Source organism: Medicago sativa, chromosome 8 (genome assembly GCF_051527215.1).
Source record: "Medicago sativa cultivar Bolivia chromosome 8, Bolivia_mono, whole genome shotgun sequence".
NCBI lineage: Eukaryota > Viridiplantae > Streptophyta > Magnoliopsida > Fabales > Fabaceae > Medicago > Medicago sativa.
The window spans coordinates 63822850-63843519 of NC_140756.1; the positions used below are offsets into that span (position 1 = coordinate 63822850).

At 30.7% G+C, this 20670-nt stretch overlaps 1 protein-coding gene across 1 annotated transcript; it reads left to right on the forward strand.

Annotated features, from left to right (window-relative positions):
* The first annotated feature begins 10646 nt into the window (after positions 1-10646).
* On the forward strand, positions 10647-18878 carry BRX (DZC (Disease resistance/zinc finger/chromosome condensation-like region) domain containing protein). Its single transcript, XM_085733994.1, has 6 exons — positions 10647-10926; positions 13003-13154; positions 16318-16697; positions 17175-17307; positions 17595-17899; positions 18321-18878. Exons 2-6 carry the CDS (start codon positions 13050-13052, stop codon positions 18397-18399), a joined length of 1002 nt encoding a protein of 333 aa, XP_085590120.1. The 5' UTR covers positions 10647-10926; positions 13003-13049; the 3' UTR covers positions 18400-18878.
* Positions 18879-20670: the final 1792 nt, after the last annotated feature.

Here is a 20670-nt window from a genome sequence, read left to right on the forward strand (position 1 = left end):
CTTATCCGACGTGAGACTCTTTAACACACCCTTTCATTACCAACACTATTGGGTTTGGTTCATGGCCATAAATGGTGGGTGTTCTGATAACAGAACCTGATAACAATGTGGTCCATTGAATCTTAACAGGGTTGCCCGTTAGCAGGTGCCCCAATGAATCTTAATAAAGGCTTCGATGTCATCTTAGAAATCGTGATTGGGTCTAACACAACCCGACAAAACCAACCTATGAGGTGATGATTGCCGCCACTAACAAACACATTGTCATGTCATCTATTGTATAATGTGAGACTCTTTAACATTCTTTAAAAAAGTTAAATATTTTGATTTACAATGCACTACATACACATATTTTTAAAATTATTTTTTACTTACCGTCTTTAAAGAGTGCACCGATGACTTGTTAGCATTTTCCATAAATGTATTATCCATAAATGTATTATGATAGAAGGTACAAATCGATTTAAAAAGTAATGATGGACAGAATTTGCATAAGACAGCCACTTGGACTTGGGTCCCTTTTAACATATAGGTAAGGGCGTAAGGCAAGCCAACGTTTTGATTCAGGAGCAAGAAATCAAAAGAGACACACATAATAATAACCAAAGTAATCAAACCCCAAACATTGGAAACAGGGAAAAGGAAAGAAAGACTTGGGGATTGAGATTATGGAAATCTACCTTGGGAGAGAGGATTACTGAATAGGGAGCTTTATGAAATCACATTTGATATTACACTATTATGGAATACTTCTCCCTCTATTTTTAATAGCAGACTAAATGTTTTATTTGTATTTTTTTATATCACTATAATGATTTTGTTTTTTTTAAGAACATGCCTACAAGTGCGAATTTTTTTCAAATTGACCTACTTGTAAAAAAAAATAACAATTCTACATTACATTTAAAATAAGGGTCTTGTTAACGAGTTCCTCCGAGACCATCATTCAAGATGACTTTCATTGGAATGATATCATCTTAATATATTTTTTATTTTTTATTTTTCTTACATAGTGGATTAGTAAAGGAGAAAAAAACATACAAAAAGAAAACGTTTTGCCAAGAAAAATTACACTCTTCCCCTAATATATATTGAAATGACACCAACGATCTCTAGTTTAAAAACTTACACTAACCTCCTTAAGTTTTTATTAAATAGACAAACACCTCTCTTCACCATTAAACCTGCTAGTTTTCAGTTTTTCTTTATCAGTTTCATTAGCCAACCCTCAACAGAAAGCCACCACTACTAGTTTATCATCAAGTTTCCTAGTACCAATCCACATATCATCGGTTTCAACTCTGTACGAAGGAGGAAAAACTAATCTAACAACTAATTACTAGCATTTGCTATAAAAAAAAAATCTTTCTTCTCCATCAGCTCTTCCTTTTCAGAACATTCTCCATCAGGCAAGTCGTTCTACAAGATTCCTTAACATTTTCTTTTTCTTCGTATTAACTATTCCCCAAAATTACTTATAGAGTGATTATAGATATTTTTAGCGTCTTTGAATTCAAAGGATGCCAATGTCAATATTCCCCTCATGATTACGTTACTTGTACGGTTCAGATCGATCATCAAGTAATTAAATCGCTTTGAAAGAACAACAAGATGCTTAGATCAGAGGAACAAGACGGAATTGATGCTTGGCAAAATTGGCCATGAAAAAAAAGTTAATCTAAAATTAACGATGTTAATGTAAAGAGAAGTGTGTGTCTATTTGATCATTTGATAAGAACTTAAGGAACGTTTGTGTAATTGACAGTGTCATTTCAATAAACATTGGGGATGTTGAGGGTAATTTTTCATTTTTTTTCTAAAAAAAATAAACTATTAACAAAGAATGATGTTCTTTCAAAAAAAAAAAAAAAGGAATGATGTTATTACTTTTTTTAAGAAAACTACCGCCTTATTCTTGTTCACTTGAGAAAACAAAGACAGAACATTCCTAACGTTAAAGGTCGTCTAATCTATGCCATGCTTTCATGTTCTCTTACCTTTTTCTGAAGTTTTTGAATTAGATCGATAAGCTAAACGTATGGATTGCAGTGCTTTTAATCGTAAAAGATTTATCGTAAAAAAAACAGAATAATACTTTAAGGAGTTGGAGAAGCATCATGTGCCCACTAGACAAAGGAAATGAACTTGTTGTTAGTTCGATCTAATCATATTGCATCATAGTCTCATACATATAGATTGCTCACTAAAAATAAAAACCAATCTTATAAACGTTTGTGTGTGTGTGTATCAGAAAATAATAATATATATAAATATAACTAGCTATTTGAGTAAATAATTCTGTTTACGGTGTTATCAAATTCAAATGTGCCTTAAAAAGAAACATTAAAACTCAAATGTGAAGTGTAAAAGGGTTACAAATACGAGATTAATTTTAAATTTACTTTTTTGTAAAAATATTTACAGTTAACTATTCATAAGTCATGTAATATCCATTATTTGACAATTATAATTTACTGAAATATACAATTTTTTTTTTATTGAGAGTGTATATCAATTAAAGCATTTCGATATGATTTTTTTAAAATACCAAAATAAAATATATATTACCAAACCGCATAAATCTTCCCTAAAAAAAAAAAAAAAGTCTTTCGGCACAAGATGTGCCTAAGAAGACGTAAAAAAGTTACACAATTAACATTACAAGGATAAAAACCAATGAGGTAAGTTACAATAGTAAAGCAAGAAATAATGTTAAGCCTCCAATAATGAAAATCAAAATCGAATGTAACATATATCGATTTTAACTGCCAAAAGAACCAAAACATAACTTTTTCACCTCAATAATGTAAATGTTCCTCCTTATGATGAAAGATGCGCTTATTTTTCTTTTTTTAGATTACCTGCCCAACTGAGAGCCAAATAATATTAAAAGCCAATATATAATAATTAAAATATTATATTGGGTTTTGGACATTAATTCATAGAGTAGATAAAAGAAAACTAAAGAGTTTTTGCAAATGTAATAATAGTAAAAATAATAAATTAATAAATTTCTCTTCTACTTGGTGTACGATAGCTATTCTTTCATAATAACATCTATGTTTTCACTTTTTTTATACATTGATCGAAGATAAAGATACCTGAAAAAAATTCACAAAGATCAAATTAATGTGTCGGAAATTTTTGAATACTCCTTAAAATTAACATATGAAACCAGAATGAAAGGTTGAAAGAAGGGCTTTAGACCTTGACTATGCTTTTCTTACTTAACAAGATCTAGTAAGAACATATCTTTAGCTAAAGCATGCCCCCAAATGCTGACACACGAAATTCCATTTTTTCACATACAAAAAGAAAAGAGAGATCATGCCACAAAAGATTGTTTTTAGAGTTTTCATATATTTGAAAAAAAAATTGTCAAAATAAAATATTCTATTGAGAAAAAATCAAATTTCACATAGAATAAAGATAGGCAGGGTTTAAAATAAATTTATAATAAAGAGTGACTTCTTCACATTACAATTAGTTTTGTAAAAATAAATGATTGGTCCAATATAAAAATTTAATATAGTAATACAGTTTATCAATCGAGTCATCCATTATTTATTTTCTCACACCAAACCTAATAAATAGTATTATGCTTGAAGAGGTGTATTAGAAAAACTCAAATCCTTTACAAAATAAAGATAAAACATACTACCAAAAAAAAAAGAAGATAAAACATTAAATAAATTTATAAAGAATAACATCATCTTGCAAGTGACCAGTTTTGTAAATATACGGTACATTCAATATAAAAATCTAATTACTCGGTTGTTTTATGTGTTATTATAACCTTAAGTTCAATATATTTTAGTCCATACAAATATCTCATGGTTTGCTTTTAGCCCCTGTAATATATTTTCCTTTAGCCCTTGTAGTATTTTGATTTTGATAAAATGTATTAATAATTGAAATGGTCTCTTGTAATTGTAGAATATTTTATTCTAATCCCTAAAAAAATAATTAAAATAAATATTATAAAGATCAAGTCTAAAATGATCAAATTTTGTGAGAAACTACATACGAGCATAATATTTTTACAGAGACAAAAAATATATCAACTATATAATGTACAATGTTGTTATTTATTGCATCAATAATTCTCATATCATTGTGTTGTGGTCGGTGTGGTGTGAGGTGAGTTAAAGTCTCACATTGTTTGAAAATGTAGTAGATATTATACATTTTATAAGTGAGATTACCCATAAATTGAATGTTTTAAAGTTTTAGGTTAAGATGCGGTATTCAACCAAATTGTGTTGTTTCTCTTAGTCTAATGTGGATGATTTATCAGGCTTCCCTCGTGACCCAATTATGGTAAGAGAGTCAATGGTTCGACAACGTTCAACCGATTCCTTGTGTTGAAAGTCTTCATGACAAGGTGTTTTCGCTTGAGGGTGAACATGATGTTTGGAAAAGTGTGAGATTGTTGTGGCAAGTGTGAGATGAATTAGAAGTTTCACATGTTTTGAATAACGGAGGTTAAACATTTTATAAACGAGAGAACCAATAAATTCAATGTCATAATGCTTTTAGTCATGGCTAGTCTAATAAGTCTGGAGACCTAAAACAAATTTATAATAAAGCCTTTAGGATAAATAAAAAAAAAATCAAATTTGTTGAGTTTAAGAGTTGAAACAAGGACATGCAAGATATGAGACATTCTTTCCAACGAACTAAGCTAGAGAGACATTTACAATTAGATTATCATATTACATATATTTATAATAAAATTGAAATTTTTTAAGCTTTTTTTTTTTTTGCCAAAACTTTGAGGCCTAAAACTCTCATTTGAGTTGTTTGTGCCCTTCGACCAACCCTATTTTTGGTTAAGATATGGTGATCAACCCATTTATATCGTCGGTCTTGTTCAATGTGAATGATAATTAGAACCCTTATAACCCAACATATTGGATAAAATGAGATATAATGAACTTAGTGATTTAATTAATAGCATAAAACAAACTTACATAGTACAAAACTAACACATGCAAATTAGACAAAGGCCTTGGCACATATTTAAACTATAATTTTATCAGTTATCACTGTTACTCTATTGCAAGCATTCTTTGCTTAAAGAGAGGTTAGTCCTTGGAATAAAGCCAAGAACCTAAAAAAAGAAGTACTGGGTTAAAGTTAAAGCACACAAATGACATATCCATCACTTGGCCACACCAACACCAAAGCACAAAAATTTGCAGCCTATATTCTGACAACCGACAATAGCCAGTAACACACTCCCTTGCCCAAAAAGGTCCCTCCCATACGAATGTTTAGTCACTGGTCATAGCCGGTAGTCAGTGCTCTTCTGTTTAGTTACCGTACAAATTACTCAAAACTAAAACACTTGTTGATGAGACTATACTATTGTGTGTGTTGGGTTTTGGTCACACATTCACTGTTTTAGTCAGGGAAAAGAAAACAAACATATATAGTAACAGAATGATGGCACACAAAAACATTAGCACATTATTCCATCAAAAATATAAATATAAGAATATTACATTATTATTACGTACGTTACATGCATTCATACATGATGCATCAACTGAGCCAAAGGGACTTTTGCTTCATGTGAGAACCTTTCTATATATATAGTTGTAGCATAGTATTTGTTTCTTTTGATAAAATTGAAAGATATTCCTTTAATTGAATTTCAATTTCAGTTTTGGTTTGGATTTTTGTGAATCAATACCTTACTTAGTACTACTTCAATTCACTCGTGCAATTTGATTGGACCATACATAAGGTACTAAATATAACATACCTAGTTACTTTAATTTTATTTTTTATAATTTAAAATTTTAGCTTTTGTTTTCTTTTAGATTGGAAGTGGAATACGCATGTAAAATTCACTGACTGAAGAAAGCAAAGTTTAGTGAATTGTGGTTCAGCGAATAAGGGCAGGCATATTGGAGCATGTTTTTGATGCAATGTCTTATTTGAGCAGACTTCTTCCAAACAGTGCAGGTACTTTTCTCTATTCGAATATGCCTTTTTTGGATTACATGGGAGGGTCACGTTTGGCTTTGGGAATATTAATTTATATATACTTGAATATTGAAGCATATTATTGGGGGGAAACTCATCACAATGAAAATAGAAAATTCATGAAAAAAGTTAACAAAAAGATAAAGATACACGGCCGATATTACATGCTGATTTTGTAAGGTTGAATTAGATCTATCCCAAAATTTAATATACATCAAAGTCTCCCAATTTATGTGAAGATTAAGTGTATAATCTTTTTTTAAGGAGATTAAGTGTGTAATTTTTTTTTAAGGAAAGTGTATAATCATTTGCCTGGTAAATGTAATCTTCATAAAAAAGGTATTTTATGGGCGGATCACAACATATATTCTATGAATGTCCAACTATGAATGTCAATTTTGATGAGCTAGTTGGGTCTTGCAAGTGTTTTGTCGAATGAAGTGGTGGCTCATGCTCATGAGTTTTGTGAGTTGATATTGGTTGGTAGTTCAAAACGGAAGATGTTTATAATTTTTTTTTGAAGGAAGGTAAAAGATGTTTATAATTGTTGATTAAAAAATGTTTCAACCCAACAAATGAATTCGATAGATCAATCTAGAATTCGAGTTTTATCCGAGTTCTTGGTTGATCAGTTTAAAGCAACAAACACGTAGTTGTGAATTGATCAAATGTATAGATTTTGAATAGTGTACAAAAGGAGAAAAAAAACGTAAAGGAAAAACAAAGGCACGTGTGTGCAAAAAGGTAAAATATAGCAAGAGTCGTATCCTATGAGGGTGGATGTGTTTCTATTAGGCATAGTTTCGTCGAACAAAAATGAACTCATTTGCACGAAGTTGGACCTAACAATATAAAGATAAATAATAAACAATAACTCAAAAGTTGCACAAATGTCATGTGTCTTCTAACTTCTAAGGAACTTTCCTCTTCAAGTTTCTTATTTGAATTTGAATATTTGACGCTAAAGAATCAGTATATGTTTGCCTTAAACGACTTCTTGAACACTCTTTATATTACAGTTTTCAAAAGTTGTATTATTTGAACTTGTTTCAAGTGATTCTGGCAATTATTCTAAAGAATCTAACTCTATATGATTCACATTTCAAATATTACAATAATAGTAGTAATAAAAAATTAATTCATATTTAGTTAAGTCAGCCTTGTTAGATCTAAAATAATTTTTTATGGCATAGTTTGATTTTTTTAGTTAAATAGACTTCTAAAAAGTTTTGGTCTTCCCTATCTAAAAACTGCTTAGCATAACCTTGATCCGGCGTAGACTATAGACCTACGTCAGTCGATCTTGCCTATTAGATACCCATAATTATCGGTATGTGAAAATATTTTGTTAATTTTTAAAAAATTATAATGTTTCTTAACTTTTTCTAAACAAAAAAGAATTTGGAGTTTAAAGATAAAAGTACTAGGTAGAGTCACTTAAATCTACATATGTTTGGAAAGTAATAATGCTATCTCTTTGCGAATATGTGTTTATACTCCTTGTCTGACCTTTTGCAATTCAAATTTAAAACAAGACTAAAGAGAAATGACTCATCATGATCTTGCTCCTCAAACTGCAAGAATTAATCTTTTGGTTAAAACTTTAAAATTGTTGGCTAATTTTCTATTTCTGTGAAACAAAGTTAGTCAAGCTAGCAAGTATAAAAAAAGTGAAATGTTTAGCCATATCAACGTTTCGAAGTATGAATTGGAAAAGCACTAAATACTCGAGCACTCAATCGAATAAGCTAGCTTCATGCATGTGGTTTATGGCAAAGAAATTTATGGCATCGATGAAGACAGTTATAAACTTTTAACAAAAGGATCGTGAAAAGTACATAACTTAACAAGTTGGAATAATGTGATCATATTAATCACCTAGGCATTGTTTATTTAAAGTAATATATACTAGCTAGATTAGCACGGCTTGCTTGTTGCATATGCAATCCTCTTAAAATTCAAACACAAGATTGCGTCAAAAAAATAAAAACACAAGATGTAACACAATGTTCTTTTTATGCATATTGGTCTTCTATTAAGCAAAATATATTTTTGGGCTTTTCCAACAAAAAAAAAATGGATGAGAAAAAAGCAAAAACACATCAAAGTTAATGCTTTTAAGGATGAACTAGAATATGTTTTGTACGGGTTGTCTACAACTCTACAATATTACATTTTTTGGATTGTGATGGACTGATGGCTAAATTGAAATCGTGTATTGTTAATCTCTTGGAAGAAAAGCATGTTCTTAATATTTTGGTGATACAGTCTTAATGAGAAACTATTTAGATAAATAGTATGTTATTTGAACAATAATTTTTGGACAACTTATGAGACAATCGAAGATATAAAAACATGTATATATTGACATGAAAATCAAAGTAATAAAGAGATAATAAGAATATAATGAAGTGTGAGAAAGAAAATTGATCCGAAAATTGACAAAAAATAGATGTAGAAAGATCATTTCTCTTATATAAACAATTAAACCAAAGACCTAAAGGTGAGAAAAACACATGGGGTTGAATTTAGTTGGTATTTTCAAAAACATTTCTAAGTGTTTATCAAAAACAGTTCATAATCTGATAAAAAACAGAGTTCTTTCCAGAGTCTGAAACAGAGTATGCAGCGAAATTAAGTTAAACACAAAGAGAGAGAGAAAGAGAAAGAGATGACACAAGCAAATTATACTGGTTCCTCTCACAAAACACACATTAAAAAACTTCTTTTTACTCAAACACACAAGTAAGTGACTTCTACAATCAGATTTAAACAAATAAATAAGATTGTGTTTACACTTGATATACAATTAGAGGTGTAAGAAGATTAAAGTTCAGATGACTTTTAAGTACTTAAGAAATATTAAGATTGAAAGTTTGTAAGAATTTTGTGCACTATATAATTTGACAGAGTAAGAGTACTTGTAAAATGATACAGTTCTTCTTCTTTTTCTTCAACTACTCAAGTCCTTATATATGAGAGAATGAGAGAGCCATTGTTGAAGAAGGGTCGGCGCATCAAATTAGTGCTTGACAAGCTTGATCAGAGACGTTAAAATGTTTCCTCAAATTAATGGATAATGTCGTTGAGTAGTCATTCGAAAATCTTTTGCTTCTAATAGAATGATCTTTACATTCTCTTTGTCCTTGAAAGTTTTGGTTGGACTAGGTCTTGTGATTTTTATTCTCTTATATATATAGTTTTTCTTCTTTATTGTATCACTGTTATTGCTGTTAACATTGTTTGGTAATTTTTATGAATGTTTCACAAGAAAGAAATAATTTAATGTATTTAAAAAAAAAATTAATGTATGTACTATTTGTTGCACACTGATCTCATAAAAAAATTAATGTATGTGTTGCACACTGATCTCATAAATCGACGTCATAATTTCGATTTTCTTGTTATAATTACTTTGTGGTGAATGATGGAAGCCAATACAAGTCCTATGGTGACCTTGAATCAGATAAAACTCAATACCATGTAGAAAGAAAATCGGAGGATGTGGTTTATGTGAATTTTTTTTACTAACATGTGTTCACTAAAAAGAAGTTGAATGATTAGACTATTTATGAGATGGGTGTGAATACATTCTTTAAGTGGAATGATAAGAATGTTTTGAACAAAATTAGTAGAAAGAAACATACCAAAACATTGAGATAAGCTCAATCAGTTATACACGAAGAAGTCTGAAATAAAATTATGCATTTGATAAAGATGTTGACTTTAAAACTTTAAGAAGAACAATTTGTTGGTATTAGTGGCGGTTCTTTCTAGAAATCTATGGGAGCCATGATACCTCCAATTAAAAAATGTAAAAAAATTTATAGAGAAAATTATCAAAATACCTCAATATTTATAGAGAAAGGGACCAAAATCTCTCTAATAGCACCCCCTACTCTCTTATCCATCCTTCAAAAAGTTTTTGACATTGTATCGACTCTTTGTGATATTTTTATCGCTTTTTTTTTTTTGCACATTTTGTGCTTAATATAATTTTCAATAATAATTATTTGCATTAAAATAATTGGTTGGTATTTTTCGCTCCTTCCAATATTTTTGGCAAAATCCACCACCAATTGATAGATCATCATATGAATACTTTTCAAAGAGATCACCCATGAAAGTTCTTGTTTTTGTTTTTTTCTTCAAACTTGGATAAAAAAAAAGCAAAGAATTTGAACTCAAAATGTACTCATTTTTATACATACATAAAAACATATCCAATTTTGCTATAAATGATCATAAGTAGTATTAATTTAATTTCCCTTATTATCATGCTATATTGTTGCGAAAAGTTCTCAATTATGATGATGAATATTCCTCCAATAATATTTCAACCATCAATTAACAAACGACATGCAACCCAACCTTAACCTAGTCATCAATCATCATACAAAATAATCCAAATCTCAACCGTGTAATTTCTTCTTATTGCATCAACCCAAACACGTGGGTCCCTTATGTCTTCTACTCACTCGACCATTGTTTCCGCTCACTCGCTGTATGTAATAACAAACAAAATGACAAAACCCAAATTCCCTTCAAAAACATTTTCCGTTAAAATTAACGTTACACACTCACGCCGTTAATTCACCTCTCTCATAGTATATAAATACAACAACCTCAAATTTCTCTTTCTCTCTTCTTCTGTGTTCCACAAAATTTTCGGACGCACTCTCTACGAATCCTCGTACCCGATTTTCTCGCCAATATCTCGTTCAACCGATATTTTCATTTCTCTTCCTCACTCTCACTCACAAAATATCGTTTCTTCTTCTTCTTCTTCTTCATTCGTTCTACTTAGCTCAATAATCACGTTCAAGAAGCGATTTTCTTATCTCTGAATATTTCCATGTTTGGAGATTGAAAAATGAAAAGCTGAAAGAAAAAAAAACGAAAATCTATCCATTGAAGAGGTCTTCACATAAGGTAAGTTTTTATTTTTCAAATAATGAATATCTTTGTTTTGTGTGTTTTCTTCTTTATTTTGATTTGTTTGTGTCATTCTATGATCCAGTAACACTTTGAATCGAAAGTTTGTTCGATGTTCAAACGTGTTAGACATGTGGCGTGTTGGTGTTATATCCAGTGTCTGTGCTTTATAAGTGTCATTCGAGGTGTCAGTGTTATATCTGGTGTCTATGTTTTATGGAGTAAGTGTGATTTTTATTCATATATTTGAATTTGTTGATATTATTATTGTTATTGAAATGATGAAACGGTAATGATTTGAAAAGAAAAATGGAGACAAATGAACGTGAGTTTAATGTAATGAAGAAAACGTACTGAATGAGTGAGTAATGAGAGAGACAAAACAGTTGAGGATAGCTTGTTAAGTCGTTTTCGAATAGTTAATGACACTACTAATTAATTCCATTCCACTTTTCAGACTCTACGAAGTAATAAAGCTAAATCATTAATTATTATGATTTTTATAATTAATGTTAATCAATGCCACAAATCACTTTTTACCTTCTTCTGATTCTGATTCTATGAGTACTTGTACTACTGCTGGTGCATTCATTCTCTCTTTCTTTCATTCTTCTTCACCATCCGACAAACACTGATTCAAAACCAGTATTGTTGTTTTTCTCAAATCCCAAAAATACACTCTCTCTCTCTCTCTCCAGCTCATTGATTTGATTTTGAGTCGCATTTTGCATTGCATTGGGGTTTGTGATTGATGTGGTTTTAATTAAAGTAGATAAAGTGAGAATCAGAGGAATTAGATTAATTTTTCTTTTTCACAAAAAGAGTTTAGTGTTTTTTTAAGGAGAACGTTAACTTGTGCCCTTGGGGCACAAGTTTAAAAACTAAAAATAGAAACTTTTTCTTGAAAATTGTACATTTATTGTATTAAAAGTTTAAAACTTTATATTTTCAATGCAAAAGTTATCTTTTAATTCCATTTTTAGTTTCTTAACTTGTGCCCTTAAGGCACAAGTTAACATGACCCTTTTTTTAATCAAGTTTGTTTTACTTTGGTTTTTTTAATGAAGTTTTGTTTTGTTTTTCTTTTCGGAAGTTTTGTTTTGTCTCTATTTTATTTTAAGATCTTAATGTGATATTCATTATATTTTGAGAGAATATTCAATCCGGTCGTTCACAATTTTCTCGCGATTGAATTTGATCTCAACGAAAAGTAAACTCAAATTAATATTATACATTTTAATTTTGAGGATAAATTCATTTCTGATTCATCAAACAAATTTATCTCCAGAGTGAAAATGTGAAAGACTAATTTAAGTTTATTTTTTGTCAGGACTAAATCAAATCGCGAGTAAAATTGCGAGATTAGATTAAGTTTATATTCATGTTTTTTTTTTCGTTTGGATTGAAATGAATAGAAAGTGTGTTAGAAACTTCAGTTTGGACACGCTTTGGTTCTTTTTAATTTTTGTTCTTTTATGATTTTATTCGAATTTGTGTTTGTGATAAAGCAAAGCATATAGTAGTACTTTGGTCATTCATTCATTCCTTGCCCCTCCCATATTGTTTGTGTTCTTTTCTTTCACTGCTTTTAATTAAGTATAGGCCCATTATTTCCTTCTTTTGAGATTTTTGAGATCACTTTTGATCTTGCTCTAATCCCGAGCTAGCTTCCCTTCATTTTTGCTTTTTCATCTTTCTCTTTTGCCCCCATTTTTTATTCATCCATAGGACCATTTTGTTTCCTCTTTTTGTTTTATGGCTATTTTGCATTTTAACTCTTGTTAGTACATTTTGTTGTTACACTAGTTGAATCCTAACTAACCATTGCTAGTATATTTATTTAGTTGATACAAACTAGCATTTCTAGAACTGTGTCACTGTTTCATTCATTCAATGCAATAAGTGATTGCTTTTACCTACCCATTACCAATTTTGCTCTTTATTGTATTTAATTTGGTACTCTACTACTCACACATAAAACCAATGCACATGTGATTATTTATTGTTCCAATTTTAATATAGTAGTGTATAGATGGTTGATTTGTTGTGTTGTTTTGGTTGTGTTATTTGTAGGAAGGAAGTAATTAATTAAAAGGAGGGGTGAAGAAAAGAAAAGAAAGATGTTTACATGCATAGCTTGTACGAAAACAGATGAGAGGGATGAAGATGGGCGTGAGAGTGGCACGCCTAGTACTAAAGAAGCCGTCAAAAGCCTCACCACTCAGGTCCCAAATCTCTCTCTATCTCTCTCTTCACATTTTTGCATATTGGTGAAAACATACAACTCTTAACCCTATTTGGCTACAAAATGATGGGACTATTTTGCAATTTCATAGTTATTTTTGTTCCTTGTGTAAGTTGGTAGTTTCATGGACATTGGTATAGGGACCGCGGGATTCTTTACTTCTTCATACTTATAGTTATTTTATTGTGTATGCTTATTCATTTATTGCATAATATCTATTCTAAAAATATAGTTTAAAAGAAATGCATTATAGTTTAAACCAATTTTACAAATAATTCCAATAAAAATCCATCATTTTCAGATGTCAACCAACTTTTTTTTTTGGCTATTAGTATTTGTCAACACATGCTCAAATAAACATACGGAGATGGAGAATATGGTGACTTGAGTTTGAACTTATGACTCCAAAAAAAATGTTCTCACAGCCAAATCATTATGTTGTAACAATGAGAATAGATGTCAGCCAACTCTTTTAGCTTGATTTTTAAACAAATAAAATGAAGTGAAAAAAATGAAAGATTGTCATTGGATGTCGGTGTAAAACTATTAATCTTTTAAAAAAAATTATTTTATTTTATTATTAATCTTGTTAAAATATATTTTTTTGTTCAATTTTTTTATAATTTTTAATTTGATTAAATAAATATTATTACCTCCGTCCCGTTTTATCTGAGCCAGTTTGGTTTTTCACACAGATTAAGAAAAATGTATAAATAAAGGGAAAAGTGAAATATATTGTATTGAGAATGATGAAAGTAGTATTAATTAGAGTTATATTGTATTGGGAATGATGAAAGTTGTATTGAAAATTGAAATGACTCAGTTATTTTGGGACACTTTTTTTTAGAAAATGGGTCAGATATTCCGGGACGGAGGGAGTAAGAAGAAACATTTAAATTTAAAAAAAAATAAAAAACAAAACAGGTACTTGTGGCCTTATGCTGTTAAGTGATTGTGATATGTTTATGAAAGCATGCGGGATTGCTATTTTGCTGACCTTAGGTGACATCCCTGGTCGTTGTTACCAACCAATCAGTCCTTTTCTAATCCCTTATTTTTTGTACTTTTGAGTTACTACAAATAATCATCAATTAGGCAAATCCTTTAGCCACTTTAAAATATGCAAATATAAACAAATATTATTATACTATAGTATACTATTCCACTCATGTCTTTTGGTTACTTTACTTTTTAGTATCTTGTCATATTTTACTAATTAAAAGCATAATAGTACTAGCTAAAAGCTATCATGAAAACACATTACTTCCAATAATCTTGATTGATTATTCACTAATTACTGATTATATTGATTTGGTTTCCCATCTTTTTTTGTTTATTTGAAAAGAAAAAGCAAAATGTCTTAGTCAAATATTCTACTGAGTTCCATATTCAGCAGCAGTAGTGGGAACATATTGTTCAATATTCGTAAATTGAGTTGATGTTAAGAAAAGATTCCTAACACACAGAAGGGTCTGCCATATTCTCATCCTTAGTGTGGCCCATCCTTGAATTTTTGTCGATGCAATGTTTTTCTAAAGTTTTCTATTATTACCAATGTTAAAATAAAGCCAAAAATTTAAACAAGTATTGACCAATCTTCTGTTGTTTTAACAGCAGTAAAGTATATAGACATTGCTTAATGTTTTTTGCTTTTAAACAACTAAAACTGTTTATGTTTATAAACCTTTATTTTCATGATCTTCATTCTTCCTTGTAAGCCAATGTACAAGCACTTTTAAGCTAGAAAGTGAAAACTCAATTCTTTAAGCACATTAGTGCTAAGTTTGGCGAAATTTTGATAAAAGCTACGATTTGAAAATTCAACAAAATTATAGTACAACTATTATTTCGTTAAAACTCAACGTAATTTCAAACATGTACTAGGAATATAAGAATCTTAAATTAACCGGTTAGAAATCAATGAAATTTCTTCATTCTGGAAATACTTGCCACTAAGGGTAACATAGTTGATTGTAACATATAAGTAAGTTTATTATATATATTGGCCTTCCACATTCATGATTATGTTTTATGTAGTCATCCACTTGTATACTCAATTCATAAACATTCTTCTCCTGTCCAATCCAGCTGTAAAGGCATTCTTTGAAAATGACCTATGCCTGAAACCTTAGAATTCATTGAGAGTCTTCCAAATTTACTTTTAAATTATAGTTCAGAACTTTCAGACATGGTTTCCCCTTCTCTTCTCCTAGTGCTCCATATTTCAGAAACATAGTAATTCTGCTGTTCTAGTCTCTCAATATGTGTGACAAATGCTATCGACATTATTTACGAACTTTCTACTATTTTTCAAGTAGAATCGACATGATTTAGTGGAATTCATGTGAATTTTATTATTCATAGAGAAAGTATTGCAAAGAGAGTCTTAACTTGTGTTCGTTATCACTTTCATAATGTTCGTCCAGCTTATCGACTTCTACAATTTCTTGCTTCGCAAAGTCACCGAGTATTTCCCTAGGGATGCAAGAAGAGTTTTTTTAAGCAAAAAGTGTTTTGTAGGTTAAGTTCCAATAAACAAAAACATGTTTTCTTAATGGTGAAGAATTTAAATAGATTATTTTGTATTTGTTTCTTCTAGAAAGTATAGACACATGGGTCTCTATCTACCCTTTTTTTATCATCTAATCTAATAAATCATTGTCTTAGGCTACATATTAAAGATAAAGTATGCACAGGTGGATCTATATCGTTAGAAGAAAAGGAAGATGTCACTCTAGTATTTTTATTTGTGAAACCTTTGTCACATTGTTAAGATATAGAAACATTATTTTAAGGTGTCCCCACTCCCCACTTTATAGTTATGCTAATAATAGGTGCTAGTGCTTATAAATCATAATCCACTTGGACACATTATAGACTACTAACTATGTCTTAATCCTAATTTTATGCTATTTAATTTGTTCTCAGAAGAAGGCTTAATTCTGATTAATTTATTTCATTATTTAAACTTAAATTATCAAAACTTCTAAGGAGTTAGGCGTGTGTACGTCTTAGACACGCGTTGGTGTTCTACATTTTTTATATTAACAACGTCTACGTGTCTGTATCGTGTTTGATGTCTGTGTCAGTGTTTCATATCTTCTAATTTATTGATGTTATTAAATGTTATTTTTTATATGCAGATAAAGGACATGGCACTGAAGTTTTCAGGTGCTTACAAGCAATGCAAACCCTGCACAGGAGGATCAAGTAGCTACAATAAGAAAGGACATAGACCATATCCAGACTTTGACACAATCTCAGAAGGGGTACCATACCCTTATATTGGAGGTGCAAGCTCAAGTTCAACCCCTGCATGGGACTTCACTACCTCTAACTACCCTGGTCCAAGATATGCTGGAGACCGCACCCCTAGAGGACGCGACTCTGCATCAGTCTGTGATGTTGTGTTAGAGGAGGATGATGAACCAAAGGAATGGATGGCACAGGTTGAACCGGGGGTTCATATAACCTTTGTGTCTCTTCCTAATGGTGGAAATGATCTCAAGAGAATTCGCTTCAGGTATCGTTAATTAACAACCGATAATTTTAATTTTTTAATGGCATAGTTTAATTCATGATTTTCTTATCATTCCACTCTAATGCCCCTTCCCCCAAACCAGTTAACAACAGATAATTGACTTTGGTTTCAATTACAAGTTCATGTTAACTGCTAAAAAAAATTGATGGTACATTTTTATGGTCACTAATTAGTTTAGTGCATATGTTTAAACTATTATTTTAATCAAAGAAAAAATGTGCTTAAACTATTCTGATACTAGTTGTAGCTTGTTTTTATAAGTTAGTTAGGGAGCTTAGTTAAAAATACTAAAAACGACATATGGACACATGCTATAAGCTATTTTCATATGTTCTCAAAAATAGTTACACAAATACACATGCCATAGGATAAAAATATATGGGATTTTTTAGTAGTTGAAAATGTAATAATTATCATGTAGGAGCAAAGACTGACTATACTTAGCATTTGAATTTGAAGCCGTGAGATGTTCAATAAATGGCAAGCTCAAAAATGGTGGGGCGAGAATTATGACAGAATCATGGAACTTTACAATGTCCAAAGATTCAATCGACAAGCTCTCAACACTCCTTCAAGGTCTGAAGTCGATGAGGTAATAGTCTTACGTTTTCTCAATCTCTCCAACATTATTTTTTCCCAAGCTTAAATACATTGTAAATCATGTTTTGTTTTTCTTTTAAGGTATTATGATCAAAGACATTTTTTTTATAATGCAACAAGTTATGATTGGTCAACCATGCAAATTTTTGTTATATTGACGATGTATACATATTAAATCCTATTTATTTATATAAAACCGTAAGATTACGACCTTAAGATTTTTTGCCACAAAATGTTGAATTCTAGATTCATGTGTATACTTTATTTTTGTTTGAACAGCAAAGAGATTCTACTTACTCAAGATTGACATCAGCAATGGAAAGTCCTATGGCATCGGTTAAGGATTGGACACCAAGGAGTCACTACAAACCCTCTGGAGCGTTTGATCAAGGTGGTGGCAACCACTTTCAAGCAGGTTCATCTATGGAACCATCAAGGGCAACCACCTCATCTAGGGATGAACCTTCAATTAGCAATGCAAGTGAAATGGAGTCAGAATGGGTAGAACAAGATGAATCTGGAGTTTACATTACAATTAGACAGTTAGCTGATGGTACTAGGGAGCTTCGACGTGTCAGATTCAGGTACTATAATGCATCCTCCAAAATCATGTTCCTTACTGATTTTAGTCCTGTTTGGATAAACAGGTTAATTAAGCACTTATAAGTTATTTCTTTAACAAGATAAAATAAAGTCAAAACAGTTTTCATACAACTTATAAGTGGATAAGTTCATATCAATTGTTTTTATAAGCTATTTAACGATCTCAAGTGTTTATCAGTGGATAAGTTCAAATAAATCATTCCAAACATGCCCTTAAAATGATCCTAATTCCTAGGACGTATTTTTCTATAGGCTGCATATTTTTTGCATGATATCAAATTTATCAAAAGAATATCATAATTATCAATTAGACTTATCTATAAGAGTGAGATCAAAATCTCCAATATTTGAACTTTAGAAAATGTTTGGATTGATGAACTCTTTCTCCATTCATGTCTGCAGCCGGGAAAGATTTGGAGAGGTAAATGCGAAAACATGGTGGGAAGATAACAGAGAAAGAATTCAAGCTCAATACCTTTGAAGTCTATTATCCTAACAAAAAGTGGATGTCCTAAACTTGCGGAATCCAAAATTTTGTTTCTTAAAGATTGTCGGTATGAATCCGTATTATGAAGCAATTTAGATCGCTTATAGCCAACATTGTCCCTCGGACAAAATCTCAGTCGTTGGATTAATCTAACTGCCAGAGCAGCTGAATTATAGAGCGGAGTACTATAGAGAAAATTTGGAGACTTTACACCATCTGGTGTTAAATTAACAGTCACATGATAGTGCAGATCAGGGATTTATTTGTGGTGACCCCATTTTTGTCAAGGATCAGTTACCATTGGATTGAGAAGTCTAATCTTTTATTACATATCCATTTTTTTTTATTCTCATTTTCTTGTTTTCCTTGTATAAGGGATGTTTTCTGCTGTTACATTAATTTATTACTATTTGTTTATTTTTTTCTCCAAGTGGAACTTTGTTTTATACATATGTTTGCCTTCTTTAGATTAACTTCGTTTTGTCCTATATTATCGTGAGACATCATAGTACTGAGAGAAAAATTCTATTTGACATTTATCCATCCTTGATTCTAGGCTCCCTAAGGAGCAACATTTTGGAAAGTGATAACCCCAAGAATGATTGATTAGTGTTTACATATATATAGCAAAAATGGGCAACATTAGTACATTACACTCAATCCTATGTATTTTCTAAATCACATGTAAACTTGAAAACTATTTTCTAATATATCTCTAACTAACTATATATCTGATATTTACTAACAACTGTATAGCAAAATATACCTTGAACAGCCATCAAATATTGTTTATTGACTTGCATAATGTAGCTTTGTTATGCACATTTGATTAAATAATTTAAGCTTCATTAGTTTATTCTCTTTACTTGAACAAATATCATTTACTTGTAAAGCATGGTTGGAAGAGAAACACTTCAAACCCTCCTCAAAGATCATGGCATGACAGTCCTCGTGAGTTTAGCTCAGTTGATAGGGACGATGCTTAATACATGCAAGGTCCAGGGTTCAAACCCCGGCCATCACAAAAAAAAAAAAAAAAAGATCATGGCCTGACAAGAAGCGCTACGATGATGAACATTAAACATTCAATCGTTCACATGAATATGCTCTAACGTATGTTATGTTTCATCAGTTATGTTATTCCTGTCGTTTTCCTTTATTGTGACTTGCCGATGTGGCATAATGACTTTAATTGGTATCAACTCAACATGAGTAACTTTATCCACTTTTTTGTTGATCCCTTTATACCACATGCGTGCATGAATTGCAATATACAACACTTTCATCTATAACAGTTTTATCTCTAATTTTAGCTGCTATCTATTCTCGTTGCTTCCTTGAACATAAGGAGTTATTCTGAATTCCATTCCCCATGTGTTCATTGAATGTTTTATTACTCAATCAGAAGTTTGAGACAATATCCTAGCTTGTATTGCTGATGAGATTGCTATTAAAACGTAGTTTGTTCATATAAAACACATGTCAAATTTAAGCATTTTATCAATGTATCTATTGGAAGGAAAAAAAATAGTGAAAAAGACTTGGTTAAAAAAATTAAATTGTATTTAGGCCTAATTCAAGTACGTACTCTAATTTCCATAGTCTGTTGTATTAAATTGATACTGCAGACCTATTATACTCCCTCCGTTTCAAAATGAGTGTCGTTTTATATGTTTACACACATATTAAGAAATGCAATGATTAAAAGAAAGAGAATGGTTATTTTACCAAATTATCCTTATTAACTATTGGTTAGTTTTAAAAATAATACTTTGGAAGTAGTGTGCAGAGTATTAATTGGAGGGTACAGTTGAAAAGAAAAAATTATTATTGCATTGAAAACTGAAAGTGACATTCATTTTGAAACAAATTTTTTTGGCTAAAGCGACACTCATTTTGAAACAGAGGGAGTATATGACAACCAATTATATTGATTTGGATTAGTTCGATAATCGGTTTACTTCACTACAACTAAACCAAACTAATTATGAATGTTTTAAACTTCACCACTTGATCAAATCAATGAGCTACTCGTTGAATGTATATTAAAAACCTTTTGAAAATTCAAAACTTACATATCTCATACTCGAAAGGAAAAAAAAAAATCAGAAGTTAAATACTTGAATAATTTGAACTTCATCGCGGCACAAGCTCTGAAGTGTGGTGAAGTGATGCAGGTTGAATACTCCTACCGGTTACCCCACTGTTATACCACACTTTACTATATCATGGTGCATAGGTATTGTGTTATAACAAATTGTCGAA

Bases quoted from the DNA above. Each gene is read 5' to 3' on its own strand.
- BRX (XM_085733994.1), top strand. From the start codon at position 13,050: ATGTTTACATGCATAGCTTGTACGAAAACAGATGAGAGGGATGAAGAT. The intron at 13,155-16,317 runs GTCCCAAATCTC...TTTTATATGCAG, and splicing joins TCAAAAGCCTCACCACTCAG to ATAAAGGACATGGCACTGAA. The intron at 17,900-18,320 runs GTACTATAATGC...TCATGTCTGCAG, and splicing joins CTTCGACGTGTCAGATTCAG to CCGGGAAAGATTTGGAGAGG.